The sequence below is a fragment of the Macrotis lagotis genome, chromosome 2, assembly GCF_037893015.1.
Source record: "Macrotis lagotis isolate mMagLag1 chromosome 2, bilby.v1.9.chrom.fasta, whole genome shotgun sequence".
Classification (NCBI taxonomy): Eukaryota; Metazoa; Chordata; class Mammalia; order Peramelemorphia; family Peramelidae; genus Macrotis; species Macrotis lagotis.
Window position 1 is genome coordinate 323,349,389 of NC_133659.1, and position 12,304 is coordinate 323,361,692.

The window sequence follows — 12,304 nt, forward strand, 5'->3', positions numbered from 1 at the left end:
TCCAAGGGCCCCTTGTCCCTTTAGTGTGGCTTATTATAAACCAACCCTCCCAGAATTTAAGTAAAATAATTGCATAAAATTCTGTCTTAAAATGTTCATTTTGTCATTGCTTTGACTTTTCTTTAAATGGTGACCACACTAATTTCATTAATTCAGCACTTTTTATTGCAATACTTAAGAGTAATTCAGATAGGGACTTGACAGCATCCATTATCAACAAGTATGTACTGAATACTTTTTCTCGCATTTATGATAGTTGTCATATTTTGGGGGGTTTTTGCAAGTGGCTTGCCCATGGCCACACAGCTAGGGAATTACTAAGTGTCTGAGGCTGGATTTGAACTCAGGTGCTCCTGACTCCAGGGCCGGTGCTCTATCCACTGCGCCACCTATCTGCCCCCAACAGTTGTCATATTGAATGACCTTAAAAAAATTTCAGTTGATAGTTTTTGATCACCTATATTTATCAGTTTACCTTCTCTTTCCTTTTTCCCTGTCCAATGACCCTTCCCTTTTAACAAAGAATAGGAAATCCCCCCACATTGGCAAGGCTATATCCAACATATCAGCTAAGTCTGACATTTTATTTAGTATGCCATAGCCATGACGCTGTTTATATTTCTTCTTTAGGGCCCAGATCTATTTATTATAATCAAACACATATGGATTTTAGTCTTTTGTTCTTCTCATTAGTATGGTTGTATCAAATCTTTTTTTTTTTTCATTTGGCATCATCTCATGTCTTCCCAGGTATCTGTGTATTCATCATATTGTTTCTCAGAGCACAGGAACATTCTTGTGTTGTTTATTTTGTAAAGGATTTTTTTGCCTTTATAAATATATGTATGTAAATGTATATATGTGTCAATACATGTATGCACACACATATAACCTTTAGAATATAACAGTTTCTTGGGAGGAGCTGGTATTTGAGTTAATTGAAAGGATATCTGGACACTTGCTAGCTGTGTGACCCTGGGCAAGTCACTTAACTCTGCCTCAGTTTCCTTATCTGTAAAATAAGCTGAAAAAGGGAATGGCAAATATCACCAATATCTTTGCCAAGAAAATGCCAAGCTAGGTCACAGAGAATTGCACACAACTGAAAAAAAAAAGACTGAACATGAATTTTGATGGCAAAAAGATTGTATTTTAGTGAGAGAAGAAGTAGGAATATCAACATGTTTTATTTCTTTTTTTAAAGGAATATTTAATAATAATTTTTAAGGAGTAAATTATCAAGTAAGATAATATTTAAAAAGACTTATTTAGGACAATGTGTTCTATAATAGGCACAATAGAGATGCTTATTCCTTTCTCTTCCTCTTAGAAATAAAGAGTATTGGCATATGTGTAGAAGAGAAATAAAGGATTATACATACTACAGCAGATTTAATAGAGAATTTTAAGTATGTAAAAAGATCATTCTAGACTTTTCAAACTCTCCAGCTGAGTCTGCATTCTGGTCTTCCTTCTTGTCTTCGTTCTTCAGATATTCCCTTCCTCTTGCAAAAAAAGAAAAACAAAACCTTTGTAACACATGTGCCTAATTTGTATGCTATTATCTTGTAACAACTCAATCACAGCTGTTCATGTCAAACTCATGTGGCTAAGCCTATGCTGTTGCCTAAAAACAGCATTATTTGCTAACTAAATTAGTATCATTTTTAGTTTGATGGACATTTCTTTTAACTACAACTAACTGGGCTAGGAAAACAAACTTTAAGATTGAAAACCAAAATATAGTTTCCTTTAAAAAAGTTCCCAGAATAATATGGATACCATTTGAAGTCTTTCTTTATAGTATAGGTTTATATAGTATAGTATATGAACTATATGTTGTTCTCTATGAATATTTTTGTTTTTAAAATGCTTTTTTTTAGATTGCATTTAAATTTGCAACACATTTAAATGGTTTATTTAGAATTTGATTAACTACTAGATTCTGTTGACTTTCTATTGTGATCTAATCAGTGGGACTTATTTTGTTGTGAATATTTCCTTTCTAGGCCTGTATAGAGCAGCAGTTTGATTCCCTTAACGGAGGAGTATCTGTGTCAAAGAATAGCACTTTTGCTGAAGAATTTGCACATAGCATACGCACAATTTTTACAAACGTAGAAGCCAAACTTGGTAATGCAAAATCCCCGCTGATTTTATTGGTCATCAGATTGACCTTTTCTTTTCTTTTCTTTTCTTTTCTTTTCTTTTCTTTTCTTTTCTTTTCTTTTCTTTTTAAAATGTTTTAAAAATTTTATTTATTTAAGGCAATGGAGTTAAAAGTAACTTGCCCAAGGTCACACAGCTAGGCAATTATTGTGTCTAAAGCCAGATTTGAACTCAGGTCTCCTGACTACAATGTCAGTGCTCTATCCACTGTGCCACCTAGCTGCCCCTAGATTGACCTTTTCAACAGAGTCAGATAGATTATTGGACTTGAAGTCAGGAAGCCCTGGGATCAAATCTTGCTTCCAACATTTTCTAGCCATGTCACCCTTAGTGTGTCACTTCAGTACTGTGTGTTTCATTCAGTTCTTTAGAGTTTCTTCATGTAAGTCCCTGCAACTGGGGAAGCTGGGGCTTGTGCATTTTCTGAGCTCAGGAATTCTGAGCTGTAGGTGGGGTTGGTGAAAAGTTATGAATTGCAGTAATTCGTGTACCATGTGGTGAGCCCCTGGGAGCTGGGGGTGGGTGGGGAGGACCACTCTTCCCTGGGAGACTGATCACGTCCGGATTGAGAATGGAGCAGGTCAGAATTTCTATACAGATCCCAGTAGTGTTGGGCTGCTATATGCTACATGTGTGAGATAGGAAGAGAGCAAGAGAGAGAGAGAGATGGAAGGAAGGAAGGAAGGAAAGCACTCCCCTAAGTCATAGATAGGTCAGGTTGATATCTGCCTTTCCACACTTGGAGTTGCCCTCCCTGATGAAATCACAGATGTTCTCTTGCTCTCTTGAGAGTAAATTTAAAGAGGACTCTTCCTTCTCCTCCTCATCCTGACTTTGGGCACTGGTTTTTTTCAAGGTGAACCCTCTGAAATCGACCAGAGAGACAAATATGTTGGTGTTTGTGGACTCTTTGTTCTGCACTTTCAGATTTTTCGGACTGTAGATAAAAAGTTTTATAAGTCTTTACTGGACATTTGTAAGAAGGTAAGAATTTTGTGCCCTTCTTTTTTTTCTTTTCAACTGAAATAGTACTGCTTCCTTTTTCTTTCTGAGACTTGGTGTCTAATTAAAAACAGAGAGATTTTGGAGCTTCTTTCAGGTGATCTTACTGCAAGATCAGGATCTGTCTGGTCATGATAATTGAATCTGCAGTTATTTCTTATATTAATAAAAAGGGGAATTCAAGCTAGGGAATTGCTTCTCTAAGGAGTGAGGGTTTTATTTTATTTCTTGTCATTTAGAAGGATGTTTAGAATCAGTGATTGTTCAGACTTGGATTTCAGTTATCATGAGGCTTGACCCCAAGAATGACACTGCCAGTGCTGTGGCCTGGGGTTATGGTGTTTTGGGGTGAAATTTTATGTGCAATCAGTTCACCAGCTCTGCCATTGGTTTGGATCCCATGGACTTTGCTGCTGAGTGCATTTGTTCATTGTCCTTCACTCTCCACATTTCAGGTTCCGGCCATCACTTTAACTGCTAACATTATCTGGTTTGCGGATAACTTTTTGATCCAGAAAATGCCAGCAGCTGCCAAACTCCTTGACAAAAAAAGTCTTCATGCCATTAAAACTCACAGGGACACCTTTCTGCAACAAAAGGCCCAGTCACTTACCAAGTAGGTGATCAAACGCTGCTAAAGGGCTTGTACCAGAGGACAGTGTGCATTTCTAGATGTAATGCTGACTCTTCTTAAATCATGTGGGAGAAAGAAGATGGTATCAGATTTTTAATTTCTTTTTCCTCAGAGAGAAGCTTTTGGCAGTAGCATTTGTCAGAGTAACCTGTTGAATTTGTAAAACTGCATGATTATCTGCTTAATTTGAGTTTAGATTTTAAAGATCAGTAAATTATGTGAATATTTTGATGATAGTTGTATTAAGTAGTATTTTGACCGAGAGAAGTCAGTATTTATAGAGCACCTACTGTGTGCCAGACCCAACAATTCTGGGAAGTAGGTGCTATTGTTATCTCCATTTTACTGTTGATAGAACAGAGATCACAGATCAGGTGACTTGCCCAGGATCATATAGCTAGTCAATGTCTGATTATACCTCGGGTCTTCCTAACTGCAGGCCCAAGGGACTGTGTACTCTGCCAGCTAGCTTAAATTGGACAAATTGACATTTTACATCTTTTGGTTTATTCTGCAGTAGCATCAGTAGTTGGCTACTAAACTGTTGGTTTAGTGGTCTATAAAAAGGAAACTACCTTGGGTGGACTTCTTTTTATCCATTAAAAGGAGGAGTACGTACATTTTTGACTTCACATGTGATAATTGATTGCTTTTCACTTGTTCTTCCTACTGAATGGTCTTTTGTTGTTAGAAAATAAATCTTAATCTTGAACCACTGATATTGTTTAATCTGTAAAGTGGACAGTATGCTTCCCCTAGAGGTTTTGAAGAAAGATCACTTCTGAAAATGTAATGTTTTTCTTTGATAGAGATGTGCAGTCTTACTACGTCTTTGTTAGCTCATGGATGATGAAAATGGAATCCATTTCATCTAAAGAACAGCGAATGGATAAGTTTGCTGAAGACCTCACCAATAGATGCAATGTTTTTATACAGGTAGCAAACATTTTACCCACTGTGTAATACTTTGTGAGTTCTTTTTCTAAAACTTTTGGAAATTGGATTAATATAAGCTTGGATTTTACCTGGAAAAGAATAGTACTGTTTTGTTTGATAAAACAGGCCAAGCAATGTAGTGTGGCCTTCAGTGGGAATGGGCTGATGAGTGGAGGGAATGGTGAGCTCTCCTCTCTCTTCCCTTCGCTCCTGCTTCAGCAGTATCTTCAGGCTCTTTCCTCTCTCTGGGTGGCAGTTGCCCTGGAGTCTCTGTTCCTGACCCCAGAATGTTCATTCTTCTTTTGGTTCTCATGATGAAAGACCCAGTTTTCCTCTGAGGTGTCCATACATCCTGTTTCTGGGCTTCATACACCCAGAATGCACCATGCTCTTGACAGAAAGCCCTTTATTGCCCAAGTTGTCTAATTGAACAACATAAGTCTGATCACCAGACAGATGTTACATAAGGCCTATCTGCATCTTACTTACTCTGCTACCTTTACTTCTTTGAGTTCAGGTTGTCTGACAAATTTAACTTGCTTCCCACCATACCACAAAGTAGTAACCTACTTTGAATTAAACTTTTGGAAAACCAGTCCTGTGTAAGTAGAGCTATCACTCTGTTCTGTACTGATCTTAAAACAGTATTCTGTTGTTGCAGGGTTTTTTATATGCATATAGCATTAGCACCATTATTAAGACAACAATGAATCTCTACATGTCCATGCAGAAGCCCATGACCAAAACTTCAGTCAAAGCCTTATGCAGACTTATTGAGCTTCTCAAGGTGAGTTTCAGCATGATGTAGCTGCATTCTATCCATAGTGACAGCTCAGTGGATCTTTGATGGTTTAAGTCCTCAAGCCATTTTATTACTTGTTAGAGAAAGGCCTGGAAGGGATTTACTCCTGGCAGATGGCCTGGGAACCAACACATAAACAACAAAAAACAACACAAAGCCTTCATATTGACACTGACCTTAAACTTGATTTTAACTTATTGCACTTGTACATGATATACCTGCCAAATGTACCACATAAGATATTTTTTGTTTGCTAAAATAGTCTTTTCATGTTTGCTATCATTTTTTAAGTTTAGCTTTGCAAGATCCTTACAAGTAGCTGGAGTTTTATTTGCTTTCCCTTGAACTCAGGCACTCTCCCTTGATGGTCTAGGATCTGAGCAGGAGGTCTCAGGGTAGCTGTCCTTCATTTACTCTAACAGAAGTACAGACGAGCCATTGGGATGTAAGGCCTCTTCTTGCCCATAGTAACCTTTCTTTGATTCAGCAAACAGGAAGAACGTGTAGTTTGAGGTTATGTCTTGGGGAATTCTTGCCTTTCAGGTCTGCTCCTGAGGCCTCTTTCATTGATCTTTATCATTAGTGGCTAGCTGTCCATTTGATCTGGCTTACAATGAGAGAAAGAAAATGAAAATTCTCTTGTATTTCTCAAAGGTTTTGATTACAGTTTTGTAAGAACCTTTCTATTTTTTGTTAATATTTTTCAAATTTTATTTTAGTTTTTATTATCTATTTTTAAAAATTTATTAATGTTGCCTGGTCTTCTAAAAACTATGTAAGAACTAACTCTGCTTTAATTATTTACAAATAAAAGCAGAATGATGTCCATTCTTTTTCAGATCTTTAGAGTAAATGCAATTATTATGTAGGCAGCTGAATTTATATTCATAGTATTACATTTAGAATGAATTTATAGCTAAAAGCTATATAAAAGTTGTTCCTTTTTCCTCTGACTCTTTAATAGCTTTAATAGTGGATGAATTAGCATTCTTCCTTTAAACTCGTACAGAAATTGATTTCATATAATTAACTTACTGGTACATCTATCCTAGACAAGATTCTAAATGACATTTGTCTACATAGTTGCCTATATATGAGACCCCAAAAAAGAAATTCATTTTAGTATTTAAGAATTTTGAAACAAATATCTTCTGATGTATCAAATTATGAAAATGTTGAAATACATCAGTGAGTCAGTGGTCCAATAATGCCATCATTGGAAGGGATTTTTTTCTTCTGTTTCTTATAGGCCATAGAGTATACATTTTACAGAAGAAGTCTGGTTGTGGCTGATTCTGTTTCACATGTAACCCAGCACCTTCAACATCAAGCTCTTCATTCTATTTCTGTAGCCAAGGTATGTTGTTCTGTGTCATCGTCATCAAATCATGTTGGCTTTCAGGGCTTGTAGGTAGGTCTTTGTCCTTGAACTTTTGTCATCCATGTTGGAGCTGACTCCTTGCTGGCCCCCTCAAATTAACACTGCCTCGATCTAGGTTTAGTTTAAAACATTTAGCCTTTCCCTGAAAGTGGAACATGATAGACTCATGTGTTAACCATCATCAGTTAAAAAGAAGACTTGCATTGACAGGTAATTTTGTTTAAGAGTATGTTTGATGTATTATTGTCTGCTCATCCCAGAGCCCAGTAGATATAACATGCAGAGGATCAGTGCAGGCAATACACATCAGTGTCTAAGGAACCTCAGATGATGATTGTTTTGCTTTGTCACAAGAGAGGACTCAGTCTAGTAGGAGACTTGAAACAAAAAGACAACAAAAGAGGATGATGGAATGGAATAGAAAAGTATTTAAGAGCCTACTGTGTGGCCAGATAGTTTTGCTTTTAAAGGGCTTTCAGTCTAATGTAAAGAAACAACAGAAGACAACTGTGAGAAGATGCAGTGACAAGACCTAGACTTCCTGAGGGTGTGCGTGGGGAAGGGGAGAATTTGGCATGATATGGGAGGATGATGTTGGGGGAGACCATTGGTGGAGTAAGGGACACTTTCCTAGTCTAGTAGAGTCTACCTATAGATAAATGCCATTTAAAAAATCAGTAAATATTTTTCAAGTCAGCAAGTCTTTAATAAGAAGAAGAAGAAAAGAAAGTTGAGCACAGGAGACTGAATCTGAATCTTGCCTACTCGAGTTTGAAAATGGTTATCTAGCACAAGGCCTTTGTCTTTTGGCTGTTACCTCAGAAGTCAAATATCTCTTTGCCTTTTTTTGTCTTATCCTCATCAAGAAAAGAGTAATTTCGGATAAAAAATATAGTGAACAACGCCTTGATGTCCTCTCTGCCCTCGTGTTGGCCGAGAACACTCTGAATGGGCCCAGCACCCGTCAGCGGCGCCTCATCCTTTCCTTGGCTCTGAGTGTTGGCACCCAGATGGTATGTTCTCTCCTCAGTCTGTTTCTGATTACAGTGCAGCTCTGCATTCTGAGCCGGCCTGGAAGAGGATGGTGATAATGGACCAGTGTTTGGCCCCTTCTTTTTCTTTTCTCCAATAGAAAACATTTAAGGATGAAGAGCTACTTCCTCTCCAAGTAGTGATGAAAAAACTGGATCTAATTAGTGAACTTAGAGAAAGGTGAGCTGCCTGTATGCTGAGAGTGGAAAATTAATCAAATTTATTTAGTAAATAAAAGAAGTCCTTTTTATAACTAAGAATTTGACAGGAGAGAATATGTTTGTCTCATTAGCGGTTCTTTCTTTCCTTATGACAACTAATTTTCCTTTTATTTAAAGATGAAAAGCTTTGCAACTAATAATAAAAAAAATGATACCACCTTAGATGAGGGCACCTTAGATGATTAGCAGTGTGTTATTATAAATGCTATCATATCAAATACCCTACTCTAGGGAACTTGATATGGTATGTTAAGAGCTATCTTGACTCCTGATGAATTAGGTCCCAAACAGATTTGCACTTGATAGTCCTCTCCTCTTTGTGTTAAGATAACAGTTATGAATGCTTTGTGTTTGGTGGCCAAAGTCGGGAAGTGGCTCATTCCTTCTGTTATTGATGCCATTTAACTCCCATCACTAGGAGAAGTAAAAATTCTTGTATCTTTTTTTTTTCAGGAGGCTTAGTCATTTGTTGCTGTATTAGATAAAAAGCACACTTTGATAGGTATTAGAAATAGGTGATGGTGACATCTTGTTCCATTCTTTTGAAGGATTATCATTGTGACTTAGAGATGAACAACAGTTGAGATTAAAGCATCATTCATAAGTTTCTAATCAGTACTTTAAATATTAAAAAGATTTGGTCTTGTCCTTTGAAAGGCATGCGAACCCACTTCCAATAGCTAGTAAAACAAAGGCTTATTTGCTTGAACATTTTACAAGACGATTTAAGAAGGGGATGCTGGGTTCTTTCCCAGCTCGGTGATTTGACATCTCAGAACCTTATGCTTTCATGATTGTGTCTTAATTAGCTTCGGTTTCTTTGACTGCCCTCTTCTGCTTTGCATTGTAGAGTTCGGACTCAGTGTGACTGCTGTTTCCTGTACTGGCATCGAGCTGTTTTTCCAATTTATTTGGATGATGTGTATGAAAATGCTGTTGATGCAGCTAGATTACATGTAAGTAAAGAACCAAAGAAAATCTGCTATCACTTAAAACAGAACTAAGCCATTTGAAGACTGGATTCCTGGTAGCGCTTTGTTTAGTGCTTTCCTTTGTTCAGCTAAGTAATGATGGACCAATTCTTAATAGTAAAATTAATGGAACTAGTTTTAATAAATCCTTCTTTCCTGTTCCCCTTAACCATTCCAATTTCAGTTAATTTAATTGTTCTGTTGGATGCAGTAGTGTAGCAGAAAGGGTTATGGACTGCACAGATTTTTAATTTGGTAGGTTTGGATCCATCCTTTCAATGACATGCTCACTCTGTCTTAAGTCTTTAATTGAGAATTTAATGATAATATACTTATTACTCAAGATTAATGGACTATGACACATATAATTACATATATATGCATATATGAAGGATAACGTCAAAATAGATAAAAGTGAAAAATAAGAAATAAAGAAGAGAGTTCCTGCTTTTGTAGGCTTAAAAAGGATTTCATACCGAGAAGGCTCTGATACTTGGAAATTTGACTGACTGGGGACGTCGAGTCACACAGCAAAGCCTCCAGGGTCTCATTTGGGAAAGTCTCTTTGGCAGAGCATCCTCTCCAAAAGGGGTGACTTCCAGAGCCCACTTTCCCAAGTAAGAACTTTATAGTGCTCACACAAAAGTGGCACAGAAGGGCAGCTAGGTAGCGCAGTAGATAGAATCCGGCCTCAGATATTTAATGATGACCTAGCTGTGTGGCCTTGGGCAAGTCACTTAACCCCACTGCCTTGCAAAAACTTAAAAAAAAAGTGGCACAGATCCAAGTGTTTATAGTACTGAACTCGGTGATCTGGGGAAATTTCGGCCAAAATACCCTCAGATCTGAGTACAATCACTTTCTCCAGGTGTTTTGAGGTAAAACACCCAGGGATGGGCCAAGGCTTCAGGCATGGACTCCAAAACATGTTTTACTAGAAATGTTCCCCAGCACTCCCTGCCCCAGAACATGCTTTGGTTCAGTGTGCTCTGACCAACATACTTCAATTCAGTGTGCTTAGGAAGTTCCTTCTCCTTGGACCATGATGGCTAATAGGGAAAATCTCAATTTTACCTTTCACCCTTCAAGTATTCATTTAAAAATCATTTGCTCTTGAAAAACAGTATCTAACTTCTATATTTGATATTGGAAGTCAGCTTGATTAAAATGAATATTGGGGAAAAAATCTGGAATGGAAGCTTTCAGTATTTGTATAGCTGAGGGAATCTTCAGGCAGGAAAAGTGGGAGGAAAAAGTCATCCTTTGGACTTCGTTGCTATCTTCCAAAATAAAATATGCTGCCTTTCCTGTGATGTGATAGACATGGGGTGTTCTGTTTCTTATTTGTTTGGTGACTCCTCTTTCTTCTTAGTATATGTTCAGTGCTTTACGAGACTGTGTTCCTGCTATGGTTTGTGCGAGGCACCTTGAGTCTTATGAAATCCTTCTGAACTGCTATGACAAGGAGATCATGGAAATTTTAAATGAGGTAACTGCAGATTGATTGCAGAATAAAATATGTATTTGGAATACTATTTTTTGATCAAAGTAAACTTTCAATGGGGAAAAAATTACTAAATAAAAGTTTGAAAAAGCAGTGAAAATGTTTTCAGTTAGTCTTTTTTTTATAGTTTTGTAATTCACATATTATTAGACTGGAAGCCTGTTGGAAAATCTAATCATGTATATGTTTTTTTAGTGATTCTAAATGTATTTGGATTTTGAGATTTGGTCTGAAATTTTGGGGACAAAACAAATTGGGGGATAAAATCTTATTTTAGTTATAAGATCTATTTTATATTATTTATAAAAATCTATTTTAAGGATAGTGTTTAATGTGTTATTGGACTCAATCATTCTGATTGGGGAAAGACTATTTGTGTAGCTGTGAAAATTTGATTTTAACAAAGACTCTTTAATATGACTTCGAATGCTAAGTTTTCTTCCTTTGTGAATTTTTAGCAGTCTGGGACTAAGGACAAAAGAGTTTTATGAAGTTCCTACTTTTGTATGCTTAAAAAGCATTTCATGTAGTATAGGCATTGTCTTTATTGCATACACTTAATGATAATTTGTAAGGGTAGTGATACAAATAATAATTGTAGAAAACAGTTTTGTGGAGCTTACTTTGGCACTTTGAGTCAAAACCTTAGTTGAAGGATTGATTGGAGCAAAGTAGTTCTCACTTTCCCAGAAAAGACTTTGTTCTATGGTCTTGTGACTCTGATTCTCTCTGCTCTTTGTTTTTTTGCTAATCTGAACCTATTTCTGTCTGGACTTCCGAACAAAGTAGAGGAATGTGGTGGGGAGGCCCGTGTTACTGCCATTGTGTGATTAAAGCAGTGCCTGCTAACATTTGTTTGCGCAGCATCTGCTGGAGAAGCTGTGCAGAGAGATTGAGAAGGACCTTCGACTGTCTGTGCACACCCACCTCAAGCTGGATGACCGCAACCCTTTCAGAGTCGGCATGAAAGACTTGGCCCTTTTCTTCTCACTGAACCCCATTCGTTTCTTCAATCGCTTCATTGACATCAGAGGTGTGTGGCTCTTGTTCCCTCACTGTGTCATCTGGCTGCTTGGGGCTTTTTTGGGCTTAACTAGCAAAAACCCAGTGGAGACCCTTTTTCCACATTAATCCATTGACCCTGAAATGGTTTCCTTTTTCTTTCTCTCTTCAAGTCTACTTTGTAACTCTTTGTATCTCATTAGAAAGGACCAGAGCTCACTTTCAGAGGCATGATGGGATTTTCCCTTCTTTCCTGACTTTCTCACTTCTCAAAAGGTTCATAATTCTTTAGATACCAAGTGGACACTTGTGTTGGTTTCTTTTTGTTTTCAATACAGCATTTGTAACACATTATTTGGACAAGACTTTCTACAACCTAACAACAGTCGCTCTTCATGATTGGGCCACTTACAGCGAAATGAGAAATTTAGCAACTCAGCGTTATGGCTTGGTCATGACAGAGGCCCATCTTCCCAGTCAGACTTTGGAGCAGGTAGAGTTTGTATAAAGCTTATTGAAGATGATTCTCTGGCAAACCTCTTGTATGCTTCATTTTCTGTAGGTCCATTTGCATCGTAAGTTCCATCATGCTTCACTTTAAGAAGAGAATAGGTAGAAATTCAAACTTATATGAGAAGAATCAGAGCATG

The 12,304-nt window shown here is 37.3% G+C and overlaps 1 protein-coding gene across 2 annotated transcripts in view; it reads left to right on the plus strand.

Moving 5' to 3' along the window:
• Nucleotides 1-12,304, plus strand: part of WASHC4 (WASH complex subunit 4) — a 44,478-nt gene that overhangs the window by 15,753 nt on the left and 16,421 nt on the right. For both annotated transcript variants that reach the window (XM_074226754.1, XM_074226755.1), the window contains exons 11-22: nt 2,010-2,133; nt 3,026-3,153; nt 3,627-3,787; nt 4,615-4,741; nt 5,403-5,528; nt 6,793-6,900; nt 7,791-7,937; nt 8,057-8,136; nt 9,028-9,133; nt 10,521-10,637; nt 11,517-11,685; nt 11,993-12,147. In XM_074226754.1, coding sequence (XP_074082855.1) covers nt 2,010-2,133; nt 3,026-3,153; nt 3,627-3,787; nt 4,615-4,741; nt 5,403-5,528; nt 6,793-6,900; nt 7,791-7,937; nt 8,057-8,136; nt 9,028-9,133; nt 10,521-10,637; nt 11,517-11,685; nt 11,993-12,147 — 1,548 coding nt within the window. The remainder of the gene's footprint in view (nt 1-2,009; nt 2,134-3,025; nt 3,154-3,626; nt 3,788-4,614; nt 4,742-5,402; nt 5,529-6,792; nt 6,901-7,790; nt 7,938-8,056; nt 8,137-9,027; nt 9,134-10,520; nt 10,638-11,516; nt 11,686-11,992; nt 12,148-12,304) is intronic.